The sequence below is a fragment of the Uloborus diversus genome, chromosome 7, assembly GCF_026930045.1.
Source record: "Uloborus diversus isolate 005 chromosome 7, Udiv.v.3.1, whole genome shotgun sequence".
In the NCBI taxonomy this organism is placed as follows: Eukaryota; Metazoa; Arthropoda; class Arachnida; order Araneae; family Uloboridae; genus Uloborus; species Uloborus diversus.
In genome coordinates this window covers 158,497,731-158,523,752 of record NC_072737.1, presented here as the reverse complement: position 1 = coordinate 158,523,752, position 26,022 = coordinate 158,497,731, and the positions used below count along the sequence as shown (strand labels likewise).

Here is a 26,022-nt window from a genome sequence, read left to right as displayed (position 1 = left end):
ACCAAGAAGTAAAGGAATTGGTCTCGGGAGATGAGGAAATCTCAGTGCCAAATTTGCCTCTTCAATGGCTGTCAGAAAAGCGCTTGATGATACCGATGTACTTCAGAGCAAGGAAGAAAATATAATGTTGACTGATACAAAACATTTAGTAAACTCTAAAACGATATTGAATCTTTACTTTGATGAGAACTTTGAGTTTCAAGGCAGATGTTCCCATTAGGTGATCAGCTGAACGCGAAACCTGAGCACACTTGTTACTTATTTTATTTAATGTAAGTATATAGTAATAGTTACTTATTTTAGTATAGTTACTTATTTTATTTAAAATAAGTATATAATATAAGTTATTATTTAACGGCTGAGTCTTAAGAATCAAACCCGGGTTTGTGGCATGGAAGCTCGATTCATTACCACTAAGCCCCTGGGGTTCAAAATCATCTATATCCATGAATTTTTTCTTAATTCTGTGTAAGGATTTTGCATAAGCAAAAGTATGAAAATACAAGACCAATTTTACTGTACTTTTGTTATCGAAATGTTTGTGTTATGAGAAGTCAGTTGGTCAGCATTATCAGGGGTCTGTCCAGGATTTTTCACAGGGTCCGTTTTTTGTGAAAACTCAAATAATTTTGTGAAAAATGAATTAATTTTATGAAAAATCAAATAATTTTAAATATATATATATATATATATATATATATATATATATATATATATATATATATATATATATATATATATATATATATATATATATATATATGTTTCTTTTTGTTAAAAGGAAATTTTAGAATTTAGAGATGGTACAAACTGCATCATTAAAACTTAAAGTTGAGTGTTTTCCTCTTCTATGTTGAGAATATCATTCTGGGGTGTTTTTCTAGTATTTGGCGAGGAAAGGGGGGGGGGGGTGGCATCGCTCTCTCAAGTATCAATATTTATCAACCATTCTACATTATGTTAAATTATACTAGAAGTATTTCTGTACAGTATTTAAAATAATTGTAACAAAAAAAAATCAGACAATGGTTCAGCATTTACCTTTTTGACCCAAGACACTCTTAAAAAGCACAGAATTTCGTTTAAATCTTATGAATTCCGTGATTTTCACAAAAATAAGAAGAGATTTTATTTCTTTACCTCTTAACAAAGCGTACTAAACATTAAAAATTCGAAAAATCCGATACTCATAGTGGATGCAAAGAGATCGCAATCCTCAAAGTGAAGGCATCAAAAGTATAAAAACAGCTTGTAAAAGAAATATTTTTGATAAAATTATTTTAAAATTGCATTTTAGAGTCCTATGATAAACATATCATTAATATCTGTAGACACAGTTTAAGCAAAAAAATAAATAAATAAATAAATAAATAAATAAATAAATAAAATTAAACCATTGATTCTGCATTTTATTTTTTGACTCATAAAAGAAAATGAAATTTTGCTTTAAAAACTTGAAATGAGCGTGACTTTAATTTTATCTAGCGTTCTAACAAAAATAAAGAGACTTTTCATTTATTTGCATCCTAATAAAGCAAAGTTAGCTTGAAAAAAGAATAAAATATGATTCTCATATGGGATGATAAAAAATTGCATTTTTCAAAACATAGACATCCAAAGGAAATAAAAACAGTAAATAAGAGTTTATTTAAAGTTAATCTTCCTTGTTAGCATCGAAAAATCAAAACCATATAATTTTCTCCCAAAACAACAGTTAAACGCAAGCTGGTAAAATGATGAGAATATTTTTTAATCAAATCATAATAAAGGTTTAACACCAGACACTAAGTGGCGATAATTTTGAAGTTGGCAATCCTATCTGAATCAATCATATTTTTCCCATACTATCCCTTTGCAGTTATAAGTTCATTTCGCTGCTATATATTGTTATTATTTATTGAATGAGCATTGAGAAAAGTGCTTACCAATGCCTTTTCAGAAAAGTTTACAACATCGCTGCTAATTAGCTGTGATAAAACAAACAAAATTATTTGAAACCAAACCTTTTTTCAGCTGTTAATTTTTTCTAAGAAACAAACAACAAGCATTATATTTATTTGGCGCCACCAATTATTTATCGCTTGCAGAAGCAGTGAAAAATAATGTTTCAGTACAAGTTTTGCTATAAAATACATTGTTCTTTCTTTATATACTGTAATTTGCAAAACAAATTTCCAATTGAAAGTTTCAATCATTTTAATTATTTCACTTTGCCCACATTCCTCTACATAACTGGTTTGTGCCTTTACAATAAACTACAATTGACTGCTGCCTAAAATATTGAAAAACTAAAAATATATGCTAGAAAATAGTGTGAAAAACAATTAAATGTTGCAAGTTAGACTTGAAACCAAGGTATTTTGTAATTGTTTCTTTCCTATTGCAGCAACAGTCCATTTTAAAGTTTTTGAAACCATTTGAAACAAATTCATATGATTTTAATTTGGTTAAAGAAGAAAAAGAAGATTTAGAGTACTCTTATTCTGAGTAAGTATATCATATTTTCAAGAGATTTGGCTTACAATTTTTAAAGCTGTTCAAGTGAAAAGGAATAAAAAATACTGAATAATTTGGATTTTAAAATTGGATTAGAGCTTTAAAATGCTTTATTTTTATTGCTCAGTACACTTGCGTTGAATAATAGACGAGTAACAAATGTAAATTTTAGACTTAGAAAGTCTTATAATTAGGTAATGCAAATGTGTTTTGGTATTTCATAAGAGATGCTGGAGTAACAATCGAAACTTTTGTGAAAAGATTCAAGCTAGATGGAAAATATAGTGCAGTGTGGTCTTTTTCATTAGTATACAGCCACGCAGTAAGAAATTTCTTTTCTAGGTGGGCTTTTTAGTCATAACGGCTTTTATATGTATAAAAACTACCATGTTAAGATTGATAATATGTGTTAATATCAGTCACTCTGGGAATCTGAGAGTTGACCCTAAAACCTCTGCCCTGGCTGTGCAACTGGTACAGTATAGAACCCCAAATCCGGAATGCTCTTGACCGCAACCTTTCCGGATTTTGTATTCTGACTTAAAAAGTAGTGAAAACTCATGTTATGCTGAATGTGTGACGTTTTCCTGGTTTCGCTAATGTTCAAGCTAAATTTCTTTTATTTTCTGATCAATCTGAATGAAAGTATACAAATAGAAGTAAGTCGGATGTAATTTGCAGTGGCGTGTGTGTACTATCCGCAGATGTTGCTTTTTGTTATTATGCAATGTGCTGATTGATACAAAAAGTAAATCAGGTTTTGACTAAAAATATTTCATACTTTTGCCCAATAAGCTTTGTATTGCATACTTATGAGAAGAAAAAAAAGAATTATCGTTCACTGAAAAGGGATTTTGAAAGATTGATGCAGTAAAACACGTATTTAGGCATAACATGTCTTTGAAAAAAGTTTTTAAAAAAGCTGAACTGAAAGTACTGTGTTTCCAACAAGAAATTGCTAAAAGGTCATTTTTTTAACTTTTATAAATGATTTTTTTTAAGGGAAAAAAGTTGCCCTTTTCAGGTCTTCCGGATTTTGGAATTCCAAAATTGGGGTCTCGTACTGTAGCATAGGCATTTGCAAATCAAACTAAATAGATTGAGTATGTTTCCTTATTTTTTCGGCTACTATCTGGTGAGTCAGAATTGTAGCCATTTAATATTTACTGGAAGGAATGTATTTGGTAACTTCAGGATTCCCAAATGGTCCGCTTTTCCGGTTTTTAGGGTGAAGTCCGTTTTATACCGCTTTTTTATTATTTTGGTCCAATTAGTCTGTTTTTATATTGTATTTACTTAAAAATCAGATTTTAAAAGTTTTCATTATGTTAAATACTGTGCGCTGATGTCTGTTACACCCAAACTCACGCCTTTTTCTATTGAACCTGAATTTCCCGTATTATTTCACTACAGATTGACATCATAACTCCTCCTTCAACCATTGCAGCATGGAAATCTAGCTAATGGAGAGGTTTGGGAGAGGAGTTATGAGGTCAAATCGAAGCAGAGTTCTACCGATATTTTTCCAAAAATTGTACGGCCTTGAAAAACTTTGAAAAGTGCTTGAAACAAAAATTTTTAAAATGAAAAAGTTTTAAAACCTTGAATAAAACAATATAAAAAAACGTGAAAATGTTTTTAGTGCTTGGAATTGGTAGACAATCATTGAATTGTGCTTAAATATTTTTCAAGAATATTTCATCAGTGCAATTTCCTGAACTTGTGTTTGATATGCAGCATCACGAAAAATTGCTTCCTGTGTTTGTAAGTTCAATCTTTTCGTATCTTGTTTATATCTTGATATTTTTGACAATCAGAAGTTATTTGGACATACATTACCTTAGATTAGCTAATTTTATGTTTAATTTCAATAGATAATAAGCTACTTTTTTTTCGGAGCCATGGCAACATCAAACTTACTCGAACTTTGCTGAAAATTGCTTGTCGTGTTTTTCAAATGCATTACATGGCCTGGAAACTGAAAACATATCTCATGCAACAGGCTGCAAAACGCATAGTATTTTCTTCTCTCCATAAAGTCGAAAGAAAAATATCTCAAGTCGAATGTCAAGGAAATTGTGAAACATCTATTACTCAGTTGTTAAGAATTTCAGATTAACTAGCGTGTAATAAGTCGTTTAATGCTGAATAAAAAAGTGTGCACTTTCTAATTATGGATATTTTTGTACAGTTGCTTATTACCTTTTTAGGAAAGGTAAATGCATTAAAAAAAAAAAAAAATTCACACCCCAATATTACGAATAACCCCGATTTAACGTATAAAATCTCAGGCCAGGTGAATTCTTTAAATCAGGGTCTGACTGTAATCTCTCTTCAAAAACAAAATGCTCCACTCTTAAAAATATCTTGCAATTGCTGTTAGTAATGTGAAAATTTTGTACTGCTTAACTCTATATTAGAGCATTAACTTGTTTTTCTAAACAGGAAAGAAACTAAATTTTCTGGAGGAAGTATTGTGCTAAATTCTGAAAAAGAAACTGATCTCTACACATATGCGTTTTCCAACAGCATGGCACTCTCAGGTCTGTTATTTTTTACTGTATGCAGTGTTTTTTGATTAATGTCAGCTTTTATGCACATAATACCTTGATAAGTAAACTGTAATCTTGTTTTAAATCTTATGTCTTGTTTTAAATCTTATCTATTATGAGATTTTTAAATCTCTTGTTTTGAATCTTACTGCTGATGATTCATTCAGAATAATTACTGTCATGCTTTCGGACTGTAACCTTCATGCTTAGTCATTGGAAAACAATTCTGATTTTTACTCTACTTTTAAATACATACTTATTGTACAGATAATTGTTATTAATTGTAAATGATTTATTTGTATGCATTTATGTATGTATGCGCTTTTGACAAAATTAGTAGAAAATGTTGACCTATAAGTAAAATGATAAGCTTAGTAAATCAACAAAATGCTCATGTCAAGTTGATAGAATCTATTCTTGTATTTATTAAAGTGTTCTTGCTTTTTTTCAAAATTAAATTAATGTAATTGTTTTATTTATTTATTGTTTTTTTTTTTTTTTTGATAAGTACTACTGGGAGAAAAAATATTTCTTTTTTCTTTACCTCTATAGTTTGCTATAGGATGAACCCTTTTCCTTTTTAAAATGACAATGAATTCAATAATGATAAGGTAGTCAAACTTTGTTATTGAGAGCCCAGACCTAACCAGAATCTAAGTTTAAATCAAGAAGGTTAAAATGAACTTGGTTTTTATTTAGAGTTATTGATCGAACCTGTCAGTAAAATCATGACTGCTATTTTCCAGCAATTTCTTCAAGATAATGTTTTTGGGATCATGATTTTTTTGTAAATGATCTCCACTTGCGATCATGGATTTTGAAAAGAGTTCATTCTTCAATGTTGAAGCCCTTTGAAGGATTGAGACAGGTCTTTTCAAAATATTTCTTCTGCAGTGAATAAAAGAAGAAATTCTCTTGTCAAAGCAGGCTTTCCCTCTCGCTACTGTTCATTTTTGTGCTCACACATGACATTCACATGAAAAAGAGACACAGATAATTGTAACGGATTGCTGTATTTTTTTAGGTATCTGTTTTTTTTTTAATCATATTTCCCTTGTTTTCTTTAGTATTTAAAAATTCATGTTATGCCAACCAGAAATTAAAAAAAGCCCCCCCCCCCCTAAAAAAAGAAGCTTCATGTTTGAGATAGTGAACTTACTCCATTTCAAATAAAATTCAATTGCATGCACATTATAATAGAATATCGTTATCTCTACCCTCTCTGAAATAAGTAAGTAAGTATAATTTAAAAAAAGAAAAAAAAAAAAAAACAAGTAAAAGATGCCTAGAATGATTAAATTATGTTTTATAAAAAAAAATAGGCATTGCAGTTGAACTTTTCAGAGAAAAAAAAAGCAAATGAATCAAACTAAGCATCAACACAACAGGGCCCTCTTAACATTATTCTCTTTGCTCTTTTCATTTTACATTTATTAAAAGTTAAAAAGAAAAAAAAAATCTTAATTAACATTTTCTTTGAATCCTTTTAAACTTAGTCCACACAATTACCTACCAACTTTCAACACAGATTAGTAACATGTATGAATAGTATTGCCTTGAATATATTTCTACCTTAAACGTTTAAGGCGTCTTGAGCTTAAGTGGATCAAGTCCATCACTTTAGCTTTGAATGCCTCATTTAACATAATGCATTTGGGCTCTTGCTCGTCTTACATGAGACATTCGGAGCTCAAGTGAACCAGATCGTTCATGGACTTAGCTCTGAACGGCTCATATACTGATCGTCTTAAATGAAATTAGTACTCAAAAATTGCTGTATTGTAAAATTATTTTATCATCAGATATTATTATTTGCGTGATTTAGTTAGCATGAAAGTATTTTTTTCTTATTACATTGCCTTGTAATAGGAATTTCAAATTTTTAATTTAAATAAAATAAAAGTATGGAATGAAAATTTGTAGCTGTTTTGATTTTATTTGATTTTCCCATTATTATCTAGTCATACTTTCCCTCTTTCAGTGAAATTAGCTATGTGGGAAGCAGCTTTAGAAAGTTATATTGACAGCATGGAATGGGTGACAGAGGTTAGTTTTTTTGTAGTTGTAACATGTGAAGTTCCTGTATCACTGTTAGAAATGCTTTGAAAAAATAGCTGGTCCTGCAGACCAGTAAGCATGAATATATACTGGTCTGCAAACAGAATGACTGATCCTCTTAACAATAAATTCAATTTTATGTGAAGTGTTAGTACATAAATTTATAACCATTTCATTAACATTTTATTGTTTTTTTTTTCAAATCTTCATAGTGTAACTAACCGACTTTAATTTAAAATTCATATGAGAAAAAATAACCTTTAATTATACAAAATTACTGTAATTGTCAAAATAAAATTCTTAAAATGTAAATAATACGAAAATGTTTGACTGATCGACCACTGAATATTGTTTCATTGTTGTCTCAAGCAATTCTCACTGGTCTAAAACCAATGGACCACAAATGATTTCAAATGCTGTATACCATAATTTTTAATATATAATTTAAAGAATGAGTTTTAAAAACATAAATTGAAATGATTTTTGATTCATTATTACTTTATGAACTTACTAAAAAAAATTTCTAAATAAATGCAGTTATTTATATTGTTCCTCAACAGTAATGTTCCCCTCAATTTTTCTGAGGGTGTACTCCATTACGCACAATTTGTGTATGTGATCATACTCAAAGTATGTCGTAATATGAAAATTTATGAAGCTTGAGGGTTACACGCTATATGTCTGAAAAATGTTTAAGAGTATATGGCTTATATGTAGTATACCCTATGGGAAAACCACTGTTCCTCAATAAAACTATGTGTGTATTATCCAAAAACTCTCTCAGGAGCTTTGGGTGAACTTATGACTGAAACATTTTTAATGTCAATTTTTGAATCATGTTGTAGTTATGCTAGAAACAGATCTATCAAATGTCAGAATTTAAGCTCTATTGCTCCAATAGTCCAATAGTTGCAAAAACTTTGGGTATAAGAGGTGTAACTGTTGATAGTATTTTATTTTCCATGAGTGGTGAAATATTTTTAGTTTAGATATTGTGAGTACATCATATGAATGAAACCAATGATCAACTAAAAGACACGTAACTTGTGAAAAAATTACTGTAAATAGCTATTTCACAACTACCCTTCATTACTCAATAGCAAAGCTGCTGTCGAGCATTCATCATATCTATTTACATTATTTTCTTCAAAATATGTGCTTCATTTATGTTGATCATTTATTTTATTTATATTTTAATACAAAATGTTTTGTTCATTTTTCTGATAAAGCACGTAATGTTCTTCATTTTTATTTTTAGAATATGAAATGTGGAAAAGAAATAAATATGTCAAGAAGTCACGTGTTTAAGAAAAGAGGTGAACTTTTTGCATTAAGGTAAGCTTTAGAAATATTTAGTCCAATTCATTGTGGGTGGGACATTTCTGCATGGATATTTGAATTTTATCTTGAGAATTTGAAACATTGGCTTTGCATTTCTATCTATTTGAATATAAAGTACGATTATGGAACAAAATATTAAGTATCAACTTTCGAGAAAAAATTTTTAGCGTTCAAATATAACAATTTGTACAAGTTGCAGTTGGGACCCAAAAAGTCACATTTTACTTTACTTTATTTTAAAATACATAATACTTTTTTGTACTCCAATGGCAAGTAATAAGGCAGCTGAAAATCACAGAAAACATAGAACAAGAATAAAATTGACATAAGAAAATCTATAAACTCGTTGCAGCTCTCGCCATCCAGTAACGCTCCCAAATTGAAGCCCGAGGAAGAGCAGGGCATTTGCCTAGATGTTGCATGTCCATATCCTCTCTAAGATCTCATGGATGGCAAAGAAAGTTTGGTGTGAGCTATAACTAAGACTGAGTTGTTTATCTTTTGTGGATATTGTGTAGTTTCACTGGCAGAAAAGAAGCAGATCTTTAGAATTTCGTTAAATTGTGAGGAAAATAAATCATAGTTTAAAAAAGCAGAAAAAAAAGCATGCTTTTGTTGCAATATGACCTAAAAAATTAAACAATCTTTGAATATAGATTATTCAACAACAGTAAGATGTTCCACAGCAATACATAATTTATATTTTCAAATGTGCTTAAAATAACTTAAATAAAACCATAGGCAAACGATTAAAAGTGAAAAAAGTCATGTTAGTAAAACTAGTTTTTGCCGTGCCAGTGGCAGAAACTGGTTATAACCGGTAAAAAACTGGCAGAAACTGGCAAAAACTTAAAAATGTCTTTAATAACTCAAGTAATTAGTAAATAATGTTTGCTCGAGTAAATTAAAAACTTAAACATCATTTCATTATTTAAAAATAAAATCTCATGCTAATGCCCTTGATTTAGTTCAAAAAGGGAACTGTCCAATTGCAGAGGCTCGTAGTATTCGGATTAATTTAACAAAGGATAAAAAATCATACAGGGGTGCTTTTGGAAAGAGGAGTCACATACAGAATTAAACAGGCATTACTGATTGTAATTTGCTCACTTATATGCTTCCTCTAAATTGTTTGTGATTGAAATTATCATGTCATGTGCTTCAAGAAGAAAGTGCCAGAAATTTACTTGCCTAAATTTTGTACCTAATGTCACAGCGTTGCAAAACAAATCGGCACCATTTCTCAAAACTTATTTTTTGATTCAAATTTTTACCGCTACATGGTGGACCAGTTTCACGAACATTGCTTGCTCCTTGATGCATTCACTGTCTGTGAGCTCTTCTGTTTTAAGAATGTTCTAAAATTTCTCATTTGTGCATAGTAAATCGAGAGCCTATTTAGATTTTTGAAACCACCTTTTCTAAGAAGCAATTGAAGGGTCCAAATAATGTGGCATTTGCTTTTGAATTGTGATAATTTTGTAATAAAATTACAGTACTTTCGTTAACAATTATTTTTTCCATGCATTTTCTGTTGTATATCAAGAATTAATTTTTTATTTTGTGAGTTTTTGCCAGTTTCTGCCACAAAGTGGCAGAAAGTGGTTTTTGCCATGCCAGTTTTAACTGGTTTCTACCAGTGGTTTTAACCGCCTCGACAGAAACTTGCCAACCCAACGTGTAGTAAACACAATGTATTTTTGAAAAGTAGGTATGAAATATTTTATTTATGGGTTTAAAAGCAATATCTGAATGATGGCAGCTGTTATTGACAATACATTTTTGAAGACATTCCTACAAGTTTTTTGCGTTAGCACAAGTCAAAAGACATTGATTTTCTATGAGATTCCTTCTTTTAAATCTTCAATTTTTGAAAACCTTTTCCTTTAGGCACCGGATGATCCAAATATCAGGACCAACTTTTAAAATGAATAATTCGAAAACAAATGAAGATATAATGATGAGGCACTAAGAATGGACTAAACGTATGGGAAAGAAGCTGGGTTTTGTCTGGCAGCGAATCAAAAATGGTTCTGGTGGCGACCAACAGATGGTCGCATTTCTGATCTAGGACCATGCAAAGCAACAAATGATATAAAAAGGAGCAACGACAGCAGGTAATGGTAGTCGAAGATAATATACAATGCTGTGCATAGTTGAGAAAGTCTGTTTAGTTAAATTGTATTATAAGAATTATGGAGAAATAAAAGGCTATATCGCTATCTGTTGGTCGAAAACAGAACTATTTTTGTTTCCTTGACACACAAAGCCTAGTTTCTTTTCAATTCGTTCAGTGTGAACCGCATTTTTTAAAATCTTCATTCGTTTTCAAATAATTCGTTTTTAAAGTTGGTCCTCCGTCCTGACTTTTGGATCACCCTGTATATTCTAAAAGGAATGATTTATTACTTTCAGAAAGATCTGGAACAGTCAATTAGAGCTGTAGTTCCCAAACCTTGTCAAAGAGTGATTTTATTAATTCTTGAGTTTAAATCAGAGGATTTCACACGAAAGTTTTAATGTGCTGATTATTTTCTTTGAGAAAAGTGTTTAAAATAAATTACGACTTATATTTAAATGGCAAGTATGAAATTTTGATAATATTTATATGTTTTCTTCCATTTCCAGACACGTCATAAACCTCAGTTCAGATTTATTGGACACTCCAGATTTTTATTGGGACCGACAAGAATTAGAAGTTTTGTATCAGCAAACTTGTAATTATTTTAATGTAGCAAAAAGAACAAAGGTATGCCTCTTTCTTGCCCAATAATATTGCAAAGTAAATGAATTATTTCTTAAGCAACCAAGACTTTTATTTCTTGCACAAATTAAACTTACGTTCTGTATTCAAAACAAAATGTTTTATGTGCATTTGGCACTAGAAGTTTGAAGATACTTTCTCTTTTAACATATTCGAAGGCTTGGTTCTCAAGAAATTTCTGTGTACTGTAATGATTTAAAATTCCTGCTGTAACAAACTGTGCAGACTTTACTTTGGTTATAATAGACCATAATCAAATTGAATTCTTTCTTTTTCAAAATTATTGTTTTTTGGTTTGTAGTTTTTTTTTAAACCTTTAATTTCACTTTGTTTACTACTGAATAGTGATGTAAAATACCCGGGTATTTATTTTTTACCCAGGGTATATACCTGAGTAAATACCCAAAATGGGTATTTACCCGGGTATTTATTTCAAAAATTTATATTCAACTAAAATACTTTTCTGTATGTATTCCAGTATGTATATATAACCAACCATATACAAAACAATAAATTTTTACCCAAAAATTGTATTTTGATCACATATTTAAAGAATTATTGTGTGAAACAACTTAGCAATCTAATATGATATTCGCATTAAATGTGTTGGATATGCCTACTCAATGTTGATAGCCAAATTTCAGATATAAAAAGCCATTCTACAAAACGTAAAAAACTTAACTTTTTACAAAAAAAAGCAAACATCCTATTTAAGTTTTAGAATAGTTCATTCTAAATTCTGACAGTTTTTTTTTTTTTTTTTGATAAGATTTCACTAAGCCTTTAATTGAAAAAATTATAATACATTGATTTTTATATTTTTAATCTTTCATTTTGTGGTTTATGTTTTAAAAAGAAAATCACCACCTTTTGATACCTCCCAAATTTTTTTTGCAAAATGCGCAATTACTAGGGGATTTATTCTGCTTTTGGATGAATACTCAAAGAAATATTTACCTTCCCACCCTACATCACTAATTGCGTGTATTAAGAATAGTTTGAATAAATCTTGATCATAGTTTGAATAAATCTTCATCGTGAAGTACGGGGGAGCAAATGCAAATGAGCAAAGGCAACAGAAAACAATATTTTGATTTTTTTTTCCTTATTAATGTGAAAACTGTTTCTATATTTGCCACGTTATCACTTAAACAGCAATAAAATAAATTAATAACATCACAGTGTCTTAATAACTTCTCAGTTTATTCTTCCAAACATCCCTCATGCTTCCTTGCTTTTTTTTTTTCATTTTGGATAGGACTAACCTAAATTGTGATTTTGAAATTCTGAAGTTCATCATTGAATTGCTTATATTTCTCCAATTATGGCATTGAAAAGAAAGATTCTTTGTTTCACGATATGTTTCTTTCATAATTTCATCAAGTCTTTCAATAAAAAATATTATAAATTGTGTAATACATATGTATGTATCAGTTTTACCAATTATTTGATATTTAGATTTTTTAAAAAACTCCCATTCACTTTTTGCATTTTTTTGTAAAATACCCAGTTTTTGGGTATTTACCCAGGCCTTGGGTAAATACCCTGGTAAATATTTACCTACCCGCTGGGTATTTACCCGATCCACATCACTACTACTGAAACATATTCTGCACAATATAAAAATGCACCCATAAAAAATATTACAGTGTTTCTTTTATAATAATACTGCTTGTAATACCCACCAAAATACATGTCAGCATTTTTGTTACTATTTTGCTCTTTAAATTTTGCTTTTTTCTGGCAAGTGACTACATGGTAATCTTACTAGTTCATCAAAATATCTTTTGTCAATAACTAGAAACAGATGTGCATTTCTTACATGTTTTGGGAGAAATGAAGGTCCAATTCTTCGCACCTTCATTGTTAAGCCAGATTGGATTGACACACTATTAATTTAACATTAGTGTGAAAAAAATAGGCAGAAACCCTGGACAGGTGTCTGTACATCAGAGCAGTATCAATGCATCAGTTAAGAGAAAAATTCTAAACCAGTTTAACAATGTGAGAGGCACGCCGGTTTTTGGAGATGCATCGATCATACTTGCCAACTCTACTGTTTATAACGGGAGACTCCTGTTTTTTGCTTCCATCTCCCGATTTCCCATTTTTGCAGTTTTTTCAGTCAATCATCAAAAAGTTTCACTTTCTTCTCAATAGATGGCGCCCCTTTCTAGTCATCTACCAATGACAGGGAATAAAAAATTTTCCAATTAATAATTCATTTAGTAAAAAATTATTTTTTGGAAGCTTTCCACATTGCATGTTTAACAAAGCACGTGCTTTGCCAAAAATTGCAGCAGATTTCAATCTTTTGCATCTTGAAAATATTTCAATTATTTTGAAAGTTTGAAGTTGTTTTAACATGTTAAACTATACTTACTTATTTTATATATATATTTTTTCATTATATACTGATTTTTTTTTTTTTTCGGATTTTAGTAATTAAATATTTGTAGCTACTTTTTTAGTAGAGATTGGGAATGTATGAAACTTTAAGCAAATTCTCCCATTCATTCATTCTCTGCCATTTCATTTTAAATTTAGTATTCTGTTATTTAAAAGCGTAATTTAATCATTCTGTTGTGAAGATATGTCGCCGGTGAATCATCCATTTAGCTCTAGTGGAATCTCCTGTTTTTTTTTTCCTTCGAAGGTTGGCAAGTATGATCGATGCATCACCCAGCCCTAATACATAGATACCTAGGTACGAGCAAAGCTAGTAAAAGCATGTTGAAAAGTAATACAGTACTTTAAAAACATGGATGCTTGAAACCTTTTATCATTTGAAAGTTAGTTTTTCGTAAATCAGAAATTTTGCATTTGTGTCAGAGGGAATCATAATCAAAATCTGAAAGTCCCCTAACTTATCAAGTAGCCATTCTTTGAACACTTTCCATTAAGGTAATGGGTGGTTTTGAATTTCGCAATTTCAAAATAGCCATTTCAGTAGTCTTATAACTCACAAAAATAAACCCATAAATTTTAATATTTATCAAAGCAAGAACATAGTAGCTAGTGGCTGTCATGATACTTCAGCATAGTAAGAAATTTTAAATTTGCCAACTGGAACGCTTTCAGTTGTACAACGTTCCAATTGGTTGGTATTTGAATAGTGAACAGTGATGTAGGAAATGGTTTCTGCATCCAGATTTCTCCCATGAAGCTCAAAATTAAGTTCCTATAAGGGAAATTAAACTTATCTTCTGTTTAAAGGAATATTTTCATAATCTAATCCATTTCATGCATTCAAGACTGCTGTGCATAATTAAAATCAAATCTTTTGACAGTTTCAAGTATCAGAGTTGAGTATTTTTTAGTTGTGCTCCCCTCTTTTAGATATTTTTTCCTTACCTCTTTGATAATGAGTGCTGTATATATATGTATATCGTTCAATTTATTTGCACAGTTGGGATTTTTACATATAAATTTGTACTCAATTCACAGAATTTTAAATTTCAGCTTTTAATTCTTATAACTATTATATTATTCGTAGAGCTGTTATATAAAAATTTAATATATTATGCTATATACCTTCATACCTATCAACTTTCTAAAAGAAATTCTTGTTTTAAAAAAATTATAATTTGTATATGTTGTGTGTGATTGTACATTGTACAGTCAAACTGCTACACATACAAATCATTGTTTTTAAGTACAGAAAATCCTTTTAGAAAATTTATACTTACATTCAATTGGTTCCTTACATTCAAATATCTTACAATTAAAAGCCAAAGTTTAAAATTTCGTGAATCAAGTACAAATATATTTACCTACTCAGGTAGCATCAACTCATCGGATTTTGCTCGGCCGATCATCGACTCCTCCTAAACTCATCGCGTAATGCACGCTGATATTGTTGCGATCAGAATCCGAGAACGGTTTTCGATGAGCTGTTTTTTATCAGAAAACTATATCCTTACGATCAAATTTCCCGATGAAAATTTGCCGAGCTGCATTTCATCGGAAAAAGAGATCGTAACGATCAAATTTTCCAATGAAAATTTGCCTAGCTACATTTCATCGGAAAAAGAGATCTTAACGATCAAATTTTCCGATGAAAATTTGCCGAGCTACATTTCATCGGAAAAAAAGATCGTAACGATCAAATTTTCCGATGAAAATTTGCCTAGCTACATTTCATTGGAAAAAGAGATCTTAACGATCAAATTTTCCGATGAAAATTTGCCGAGCTACATTTTATCGGAAAAAGAGATCGTAACGATCAAATTTTCCGATGAAAATTTGCCTAGCTACATTTCATCGGAAAAAGAGATCTTAACGATCAAATTTTCCGATGAAAATTTGCCGAGCTGCATTTCATCGGAAAAAGAGATCGTAACGATCAAATTTTCCAATGAAAATTTGCCTAGCTACATTTCATCGGAAAAAGAGATCTTAACGATCAAACTTTCCGATGAAAATTTGCCGCGCTACATTTCATCGGAAAAAGAGATCGTAACAATCAAATTTTCCGATGAAAATTTTCCGAGTTACATTTCATCTTAAAAAAAGTAGGTCGTTTAAATTTTCCGATAAAAGTTTTCCCAATCTAAAATTTTTGGAAATCTCCCAACTGTTAAAATAGGATAAGTTTTATTATTCGAATATCCGACTATTGATCAAACGTAAGGCTATACGGATCAACATTCAGGGTTGAGAATTGGAGGAAAAATGATTGAGACTTTGACTGCGAATCCGACTCCTGGATTTTGGAAGGGTTTACTCCGATTTGCTGTAACTCCACAATTCCAACCCCGATTAACTCACTGGAATTGCGAACAAAATGAGACTCCGACTCTTGAATGATTTCTCTCTACCTCCAAAACAATTTCATTCTGTTCAATTTGACTCCCAAAATTACCGACTCCGACTCGGTTTGCGGGCAAAATGATCGACTCTGACTCTTCACTAGCTGGCGCCACGTATATTCACTGAATAAAATTCTCACTTTCCGTTCAAAAATCTGTCATGGCCTTGCCCCCCGATAGATGGCGCCACAAATGATTTTCCATTTAATACATTATTTTTCTCCTTGGAGAGAGCATTGCTTGTCTAGTGGTTAGCATATGAATCTCGTATTCCAGAAGTCTAGGGTTCGATTCCCGGCTAAAGCGACTTAGATTGAGCTCATGAATCACGTTCATCAAAAGTTGTTAAATTAGAAATTAACTAAACAAGTTATTAAAAGAAATTAAAATATATTAAATAATTGTCCAAAATGACGAATCCGAAAATACCCCTTTTGAAAGTTTTAAATATGGCGGACCCATCTTCCCACTGTTATTTTTTTTTCCTCCTGCTTGTCCCTATATTGCGGTTGTTATTACTTCTCGTCGTATTTTCATCCTAAATTCATCGCCTCGGAACAGCACTGCTCGTCTATTGCTCCAAATCTCATCGTATTTCCATCCAAAATTCATCGCTTTGGAACAGCACTGCTCGTCTATTGCTCCAAATCTCATCGTATTTTCATCCAAAATTCATCGCCTCGGAACAGCACTGCTCGTATATTGCTCCAAATCTCATAGTATTTTCATCCAAAATTCATCGCCTCGGAAAAGCACTGCTCGTATATTGCTCCAAATCTCATCGGTATAGGGAGCAAAATTCATCAGATTCCGATGATCGGATTCTACTATTGCCGATGAGACATATTGGAGCAATTTCCGATGAAAACTCATCGGAATCCGATGATCGGCCGATAATAGTTTGATCGGATTTTGATGAACGGCTGATGATCGGCCGATGAGTTGATGCTACTCGGGTAATCATGTCATACCCATGTAGATGGATTGAGCAATAGGTGGTAAATTTACATTAGATCCACATTTTGTGTGGATTTTAATTAGTAATTGAGCTTGAATTTTGTATACACTTCAGAACTGATCTGAATTTGTGTGAAATCAATTACAAATTAACTCATAATGTGAAACTTTTCAGGTGATGAATGAGCGATTGAGTTACTGTTCAGAGTTAATTGATTTATTAGGAAATCATATGAACGATAAGCACCACGTTCGTTTGGAGTGGATGATTATCATCTTGATTATGGTAGAGGTAATGTATCTATTTTAATAATTTGATTTTAAATTATCTCAAATTATTTTAAAAGGAATCTGTATTCACATGTGTGTGTGAAATCCTGACAAATCTGATACACTTACAGTTGCAAAATTTGGCATTTAAGCAGTCCTAAAGTGATTTAACCCACCTCCACCCACAATTCTATGAGCCAAGTTTTGTGGAAAATAGAATATTTGTAACATGCAACAAAAAAATGTATAAATATACAGTAGACCCTTATGTTATTCGGTGAGTTTTGGTTTTACACGAATGCGTTATTGCTAACAGATAAAATGTTCCCGTTTTTCAAAATCAAAACTCTTGATATTGCAGATAATATGCTTTAAACGGCATTTGGCATGCTAATAAGAACAAGTAAAATCAAAACATGCCTAATCTTACTACTATTATATATGCGAAAGTTTGTCTGGATTTATGGATGTTTGTTACTCTTTCATGCAAAAACTGCTGAATGAATTTTGATGAAACTTTACAATAATATAGCTTATGCCTCAGAATAACACATAGGGTAGTTTTCGTCCCGTTATGGGGGGCAAAACCCCCTTAAGGGGGCAATATTACACAATTTTGGTATAAATTCTCTAATATGGGGATGAAAAAATACTTGCACATATTTACATTATATGTCCATAGAAAGCTCTGATTTTTCTGCAGAAGATGGTACCTGTTCGAAATTTCTAAGTAGAATAAAAAACGAGTTATGAGTTTTTTAGTTCCATGTTCGAAGGCTTTCCTCAACTCAATACAGTATTTAGTGTGTCATCTCAACTCCCTGTCGATAGCGACAATTGTTGTATTATTGACTATCTTTGCTTTTCGTGACCGTTTCAAGGCTTTTCTCAAGTCAAATCTTGCACAAAGCAAGATTTTTGCACAAGATTGGCAAATAATACATGGATTTTGCTGATTATTTTCCATTTTAATGCAACTTTGAGGCAATTAATGCGCTTTTTTTAAAAATTTATTCGTGTTGACTGGGTATTTAATCGATCAGTAGGAATCTAGCCACACTTTTTTTGTGGAATCATTTCAATAGCTAAGGCATTCGGCAATTTTTTCAACTCTCGCTGTTTGTGAAGCTTAAGAATACGCAATATTGTTTTTCGGTTTTCACCATGTAACCAAATATCGCCATTTCTTTAATATTTCTTTCTTTAAATTTGTTAACATGTAAAATTATTCGCCAACTAAATCAAGAAAATCCATAAACAGCACAAAAACTTCCATTAATTTGTCTTTGTGCACATTTTCAAACAATTGCCAAATTTTTACTATTTATTGGAAACATTTCGGGTAGCAACATTTTATAATCACCAGAAGTATCTCAGTATTTGGCGACACTATCTCTTTGATTAAAATAAGTAACACACAGTTTGACAAAATAGGGAGGGGGAGCCTCATTTAAGGTATCCCAATACGATTAATGCAAATTGAATAACATTTTAAAGTGCAGTAAGAGATTACAGGCGGCTACGTTTTTTAAAAATTTGTACTTCAATAGCAATATACAGAAAGTTTTAGACTATGTTCGAAAAAAAAAAAGTTAAATCTTTTTAAACAAGTGAAGTTTAATTTCATATTTTGGAAATTCCTCAAATTTGTATATATTTAAGTATCGTTTTTTTCGTTTCTAAAAGAGTACTATTTTGTTCTTCATACTTATTGCCATTTTACTTTTATGGGTTAGAAAGGAGCTCTATTTTTAATCACGTCAAAGCGGTGTGTTTTGAGTTATTTCAGTTACAGCAGAGAACGAATAAAAGAGCGATTGTTTCTCATAATTATTACAGACCCAGGCAACGCCGGGCATTTTTGCTACGTACAATTATCTGGTATTAACTAAATAAGTAATATAGTCGGACCCCGATTTAATGCTAAAATGAAGTCAAAAACCCCTATTTACCGAATAATGAACCCTGAATTAACAAATTATTTTAACGGTTGAAAAAATTTTTTTTTTTGTTAGAGTTCGGAAATATTGGATTGTTTTCTAAATAATATATCCATATTGTACGAAGCAGAAAAAGACTTTTCTTGGAATTAGCAATTTTTGACGGACGAGTGGGCAACCAACAAATATTGATTCTGATGCAGAAAGCAATAATGAAACTCCCATTAAAATTTACTTTTTCAAAAGCTTTACATGGTCCTAGTGATGTGGATGGGGTAAATACCCAGCGGGTAGGTAAATATTTTTTGGGTATTTACCTGGGTATTTTCCAAAAAAAATGCAAAAAGTTAATGGGAATTTTTTTAAAAAAATCTTAATGTGAAATAATTGGTGAAACTGATAATACATATGTATTACACAGTTCATAATATTTTTTATTGAAAGACTTGATGAAATTATAAAAGAAACATATCGTGAACCAAAGAATCTTTCTTTTCAATGCCATAATTGTAGAAGTAGAAGCAATTCAATGATGAACTTCAGAATTTCAAAATCACAATCTAGGTTAGTCATATCCAAAATGAAAAAAAAGGAAGCATGAGGGATGTTTGGAAGAATAAACTGAGAATTTATTAAGACACTATGATGTTATTTGTTTATTTTATTGCTGTTTAAGTGATAACGTGACAAATATAGAAACAGTTTCCCCATTAATAAGCAAAAATAAATGAATAAATAAATAAAAATATTGTTTTCCGTTGCTTTGCTCATTTGCATTTGCTCCCGGGTACTTCATGATGAAAATTTATTCAATCTATTTTTATTGACATTTCGTTACATTTTGATGTCATGGAGGGACATATTACTAGGTTATAAAAGACTAGGAACTTAAAAAATTGATGTTTGCTTTTTTTTGTAACCAGTTAAGCTTTTTACTTTTTACAGAATGGCTTTTTATATCTGAAATTTGGCTATCAACATTGATTGGGCATATCCAACACATTTAATGTGAATATCATATTGGACTGCAAAGTTGTTTCACACAATAATTCTTTAAATATGTGATCAAAATACAATTTTTGGGCAAAAATTTATTGTTTTGTATATGGTTGGTTATGCATAGTGGAATACATACTAAGAAGTATTTTAGTTGAATATAATTTTTTGAAATAAATATCTTGGTAAATACCCATTTTGGATATTTACCCGGGTATATACCTTGGGTATTTACCCGGGTATATACCCTGGGTATTTACCCCTAAAAATAAATACCCGGGTATTTTACATCACTACATGGTCCGGAAACTAAAAACATATCTCATGCAGCAGGCTGAAAATGGCACAGTATTTTCTTCTCTCCATCAAGCCAAAAGAGAACTATTTCGAGTCAAGTATCAAGGAAATTGTCAAACGTCTATCACTCAGTAGCTTAAAATTTCACATGACTAGTGTGTAATAAGTCATGGAAAGCGGAATAAAAAGTGTGCACTTTCTAATTATGGATATTTTTTTGCTGTTGCTTATTCGAGGTTTCAGATAAGATAAGTGCAGTTTTTTAACTTTTTTTTCGCACCCTTATATTACGAATAACCCCGATTTAACGTATAAAAGTTTCAGTCCTGCTGAATTAGTTAAATTGGGGTCCGACTGTAATAACTAAAGAGATGCCTAATAATTAATGACTGCACTGGACATCAGTAGATCTCAACTAGTACTAAAGATGTTAATTACAAAAATATTATTTTATAAATGCAAAAATTACAGGGTTGCCACATCACAGGGAAACCTGAGCAGGGATGAAAATCTTCCGCTGATCCGCGATTTTCCGCTTTTTGTATTTTTTTCATTTCCCGGCTGCCGAGCATTTTCAAGCGATCGATCGCGATCGCGTTCTTTCCGTCAGGATTTTTGCTGACTCACGTGTTCTTTCTAAGGTAAAAAGAAGAAAGGAACTTCGTTTCGTGACGTAGAAAGCGTCAGCATTTATGCATTTCGAAATCCAATTGCATCCGCTTCCATAACACTCGCTCATTTTTGTCTACTATGCCATCCTATCACTTAAACCTTTATAACTTTGTGTAAACTACTATTTTCAACCCTTCTTGTATGTATTTTATTTTTTACTGAAGACTTTTACGCTCATTGTTTTGCCACGTCCATTTTACAGCTACTTTCTAGCGATCGCGCAAATCCCCCTCTCCTCCCTTCTGCCCCAACCTTCCCAACAAAATTCTTGTTGAGGTACATGTTCTTTCTTGAGTAGAAAGAAGTACTTTTTGCTGTTGGTGAAGAGGGTGAAAGGAGTGAAGGGGGAAATGATGGAGAGTGGTGGTGTTGGCTGCAATCGTTAGATGTAGCTTTTGAAATCCGATTGCATCCGCTTTTGTAACACTCTCTCATTTGTATCTGCTATGCCATTCTACTGCTTAGACATTAATACCTTTTTGTAGACTAATATTTTCAACCCTTCTTATACTTTTTTTTTTTTTATGAAGACTGCCATGTCTATTCAACAATGTTTATCCTATTCCATTCGAGTTAATTTAAGCCAAAATCATTCTTCAAATCTAGTTTTAATGCTTATCAAAGATATAGCTCTTGAAGATCTTAAGAAATTCAAATTTATTTTAATTGTACTGTGCTATTTTATTATGACAGACATGTAAATATAGGAAGTTAAAGATGCTTATGTTCTCAAATCATGACATAGTGTTTCAAACTTTTTTATCAATTTAAAAATAATCATTTTTATTCTAGTGCCTAAAATGACCATCAAAGCTCAAAAAGTTTTAGATTGGGTTTAGTTTTTTAATGATTTTTATAGAATATATATACCCAGCTGCTCCACAAAATTTCAAAATGCTCCTCAAATTGTTTCTCAAAGGTTAGCAACACTGATAATGTCATTTTTTAATTATGGTGTCCAGTGATTCAGGTTGTATTAAGTGTTTAATTACATGGAAGTTTTATAGCATTAGATGTCAAATTTTAAAGTTTTAATTTCACCTGATTTGTGGGCTATGGGAAATTGAAAGTGGTAAATGGAATTGATACATCTGTTAAAATTTTAAATAAATGCAAGCTTACTCTATTTATTCATTTGTTAGCATTTCTACTAGTAAAAAAACATTCATCTATTAATATTTAAAAAACAGTACGATATCAATATATTTTTGCAAAATGTAAAAAATATACACATACTCAAATTTTAAGTTTCGCAATTTTTCTTCTTTTTTGACTTCAGGCTGTTTTCATCCCTTTGAAGAAACAGGAAAAATACAGGGAATTCAAAAATCAACCAAAAAAACTGGGAAAATCCAGGGTATTTTGAAATTTTCTTTAAAAAACCTGGAAAGTGCAGGAAATTTTATTTTATAATTTCTTTTTCTTTTAAATTGAAGTTGTAAAATCAAAGCTCAAAAAAAAGTTGTAAAAATGGTGACTATTCAAAAGCAAAAATTATTGTTTCAAAATCAGATGCAGAGCTAAGATATTGAAAGTATGAAGCAAAAATAAAAATGAGTCAAAAAATACAAAATTTAACTTTTTATACGAACCCTAGGTCCCCTAACTTATGTTTGGAGAAATAATCTCCATTGAAAACTATTACTGATACAAAAAACTTGACATTTGTGTGACCAAAACTCATACAGAAGATGAGACTGGAACATATCGCCCTTTCAGAAGAATGGCAGGTTGGCAAAGTAAAAAAAACAAAAAAACAAGGTATTTATATTTATCATTGCTATTCAAAACTTTATGCAAATGTTATGTCCTGATACGCAAAACCTGCTGCAAAACCGCAAACAATTTGAAAAACCACAATCTGCACATATAAATCTTAAACACTTATTAACTGCTATATTTCCCCCCAAAAGATGTTAATGACGGCGGGTGTAAAGTGGTGTAAGTCACAAAACGCTGGGTTTCGTATCTGGATGAATTTTGGTCGTACTAATTTCAAACTTTTTCTGTTGATTGTTTGTTTTGTTGTTGACAAATTGTTTTTCAATGGAGATTATTTCCCTAAATATAAGTTAGAGGACCAGGGGCCCGTGTAAAAAGTTAAATTTTGTATTTTTTCACTCATTTTTATTTTTATTTCAAATTTTCAATATCTTAACCCTGCATCTGATTTTGAACATTTTTGCAATTGGAAGTATGCATCTAGGACAAACGGTTGCAAAAATAGAGGTCTTGCAGGTTAAAACGGAACACCCTGTATATTTGTGAAACTTGTGAAAATATTGCTAGATAGGCAGCACTACAAACTGAAAATATTTTACCATTTTGTTTTGCCTCACTTTTTCACTTACCCCACATTTTCCTGCTTCAAAAACAATTTAGTTTTCTGCTTTTTCTTAATTGGAGCAAATGAACAGCAATTACAACTCACATGAGAAATAAAAATTTAAAAAGAAAAGAAAGAAAGGACTTAATATTTATTATGTTTATTGATTTGAAAAATTATATGATAATTGATTTGGTTATCTAATTACTGGTACAATTGTGTATAATCTGATTTCTTCTCCTTTTTTCATTTTTAGGTTATGTTTGAATGTATCCATTTCATCGAAAAGATAATTTATTAAACAGTTTAGATTCTTTATTATAAATTTTACAACATTATTTGAAAAGAACATTTGTGTAGCATACTTCCCCAATATTGAAATTTGTATTTTTACAATAAAGTTTTCATTTTGAATATTTGTTATGTATTGATGTGTAGTTTTTATAACATTTTTACTGATTATATTTTAAAAAATATATACAGGTAGTTATCAAAATAATGGAAACACCTGTGAATAAAATTGACGTTTTTGAATAAGCTTCTTAAGCATAAAAGAATAAAAGCAGCTACTAGGTTTTTTTTTTTTATAAATGGCTATGTACATGTTCTGGAAGTGTATGGTAGCTTAATTGAAGTTCTGGAAGTATTGGATTTTTTTCAATCACGTGAAATGTCAGACCTCTGACGTTTTCAAAGAGGTCAACTTGTTGGAGCGAGTCTAGATGGAGCAAGTGTGACGTAAACATCTAAACGTTTTGGTGTTTCTAGAGATACAGTGTCTAAAATTATGACAGCATAAAAACAGAGCGGTAAGACAAGCTCGGCAAAGCAAAACAGTGGGCGAAACGAGAAGTTCAGTGAAAGAAACCAAAGGGTATTAAAGCGGATTGTAATGTCTAAAAAGTGAACAGCCGCAGCAAAAGTGACCGCAGAGTTCAAGCAGCATCTGAATTCACCAGTGTCAATGATTGCAGTTAGAAGGCACCTTCATGAACAGAAAATTTACGGCAGAGTAGCGATTCCCAAGCCACTTGTCATAGATGTTAACGCTAAATGTCGTCTACAGTGGTGCCACACTCACAAATCCTGGTTGACTGATGACTGGAAGAAAGTAATATGGTCTGACAAATCGTCTTTCACACTTTTTACAGGACGGGTTTACAGGACACTTAGTACAGGACGGGTATACCAGCACAAGCATATAACCGTGATGCTCTCCATCCAACTGTCAAGCATGGAGGAGGATCTGTCACGATCTGGGCAGCTATGTCTTGGTTTTCTGCCTGACCTGTCGTAACCCTAAAAGGAAGGATAACTGGCGAGAAGTATAGAGAATTTTTAGCTGACCATGTTCATCCTCTGATGCAATTTCTGTTTCCGGCAGGAGATGGAATTTTAAAAGATGATAATGCATCTATCCATGCAGCAGGACTTGTCCAATCATGGTTTGATGAACACGAAGACGAAGTTAAACATCTGCCTTGGCCTACACAGTCACCTGGCCTCAATATAATTGAACTGTTATGGTCTATTTTAGAGCAATCGATACGGAATCGACATCCTCCACCAGCATCTCTCACACAGAGAGCTTTCACAATGTCTCCATGAAGAGGTACAAAATTCCGCTGAACACTATTCAACACTTGTATGAATCAATTCCTTGACGAATCCAAGCTGTATAAAATGCCAAAGGTCGTCCAACACCATACTAATAAAGAATTCTTTATAAATTTCAAATGTTTCCGTTATTTTAATAACTACTTATATATATATATATACATAGTCACGACTTTTTCAATAATGTTTTTCATAATAATGCTTTAAAACAATGTGAAAGCATGTGATAAGTTTTTTTAATTAAAACTTTTATTTATTTATTTTTTTTACCTAGATGTTGATGATTTATCAGATTCCATTAACATTCAGCTTTTATTTTATTATCCTTTAAGATACTGACATACAGTCAAACTCGATATTTACAACTCAAATATTCCTTTATCTCGAAGTTTTCATCGGGTCCCCTAACTCTTGAGACTGCTGTGCAAACTTTCCATAACTCAAACGTTTTATCCAGTCCCTTGGGACTTTGAGTTATTGAGAGTTGACTGTATATTGGGAATGTTAGTTTTTCTGAATCTTTTTTATTTTATTTGAAGGATTTGTGATTTCCTGTATTATAAATAAATGTTAGATTTAAAATTTATTAAAATCTCCCTCTTTTAAATGGAAGTTGTTTGTATAAAGAACACCTACATAAGAGAAAGAGGCAACTTTGAAGTTGGATGACGAACTTTCAAAAACGAATTGATTTTATCATGATTAAAACAATCGTTCACCACTTGTAGATACAAGAGGGGGATCATGACCTTCCCCTTTACTCCTAACCCCTAACAGTCAACAATATTATTCGTCCACATATTGTTAAATCAGTTTATGAATAAAATTCAAACAATTATCGGGATTGGAAACCCTAATGAGTATACGTAGCTCTCAGCAGACTTGAAGGAATAGCTCTATCTGATTTAGAACCCTCTAAACTTTT

General features: G+C 31.3%; 1 protein-coding gene across 2 annotated transcripts in view; it reads left to right on the top strand.

The window, feature by feature from the left end:
• LOC129226238 (required for meiotic nuclear division protein 1 homolog) overlaps nucleotides 1-23,876 on the top strand; it is a 41,373-nt gene extending 17,497 nt beyond the window's left edge. For both annotated transcript variants that reach the window (XM_054860838.1, XM_054860837.1), the window contains exons 6-12: nucleotides 2,387-2,487; nucleotides 4,942-5,039; nucleotides 7,030-7,094; nucleotides 8,365-8,441; nucleotides 11,076-11,196; nucleotides 17,155-17,271; nucleotides 23,737-23,876. In XM_054860838.1, the coding sequence (XP_054716813.1) occupies nucleotides 2,387-2,487; nucleotides 4,942-5,039; nucleotides 7,030-7,094; nucleotides 8,365-8,441; nucleotides 11,076-11,196; nucleotides 17,155-17,271; nucleotides 23,737-23,781 (624 nt within the window). In that variant the 3' untranslated portion in view covers nucleotides 23,782-23,876. The remainder of the gene's footprint in view (nucleotides 1-2,386; nucleotides 2,488-4,941; nucleotides 5,040-7,029; nucleotides 7,095-8,364; nucleotides 8,442-11,075; nucleotides 11,197-17,154; nucleotides 17,272-23,736) is intronic.
• The last annotated feature ends 2,146 nt before the right edge of the window (nucleotides 23,877-26,022 follow it).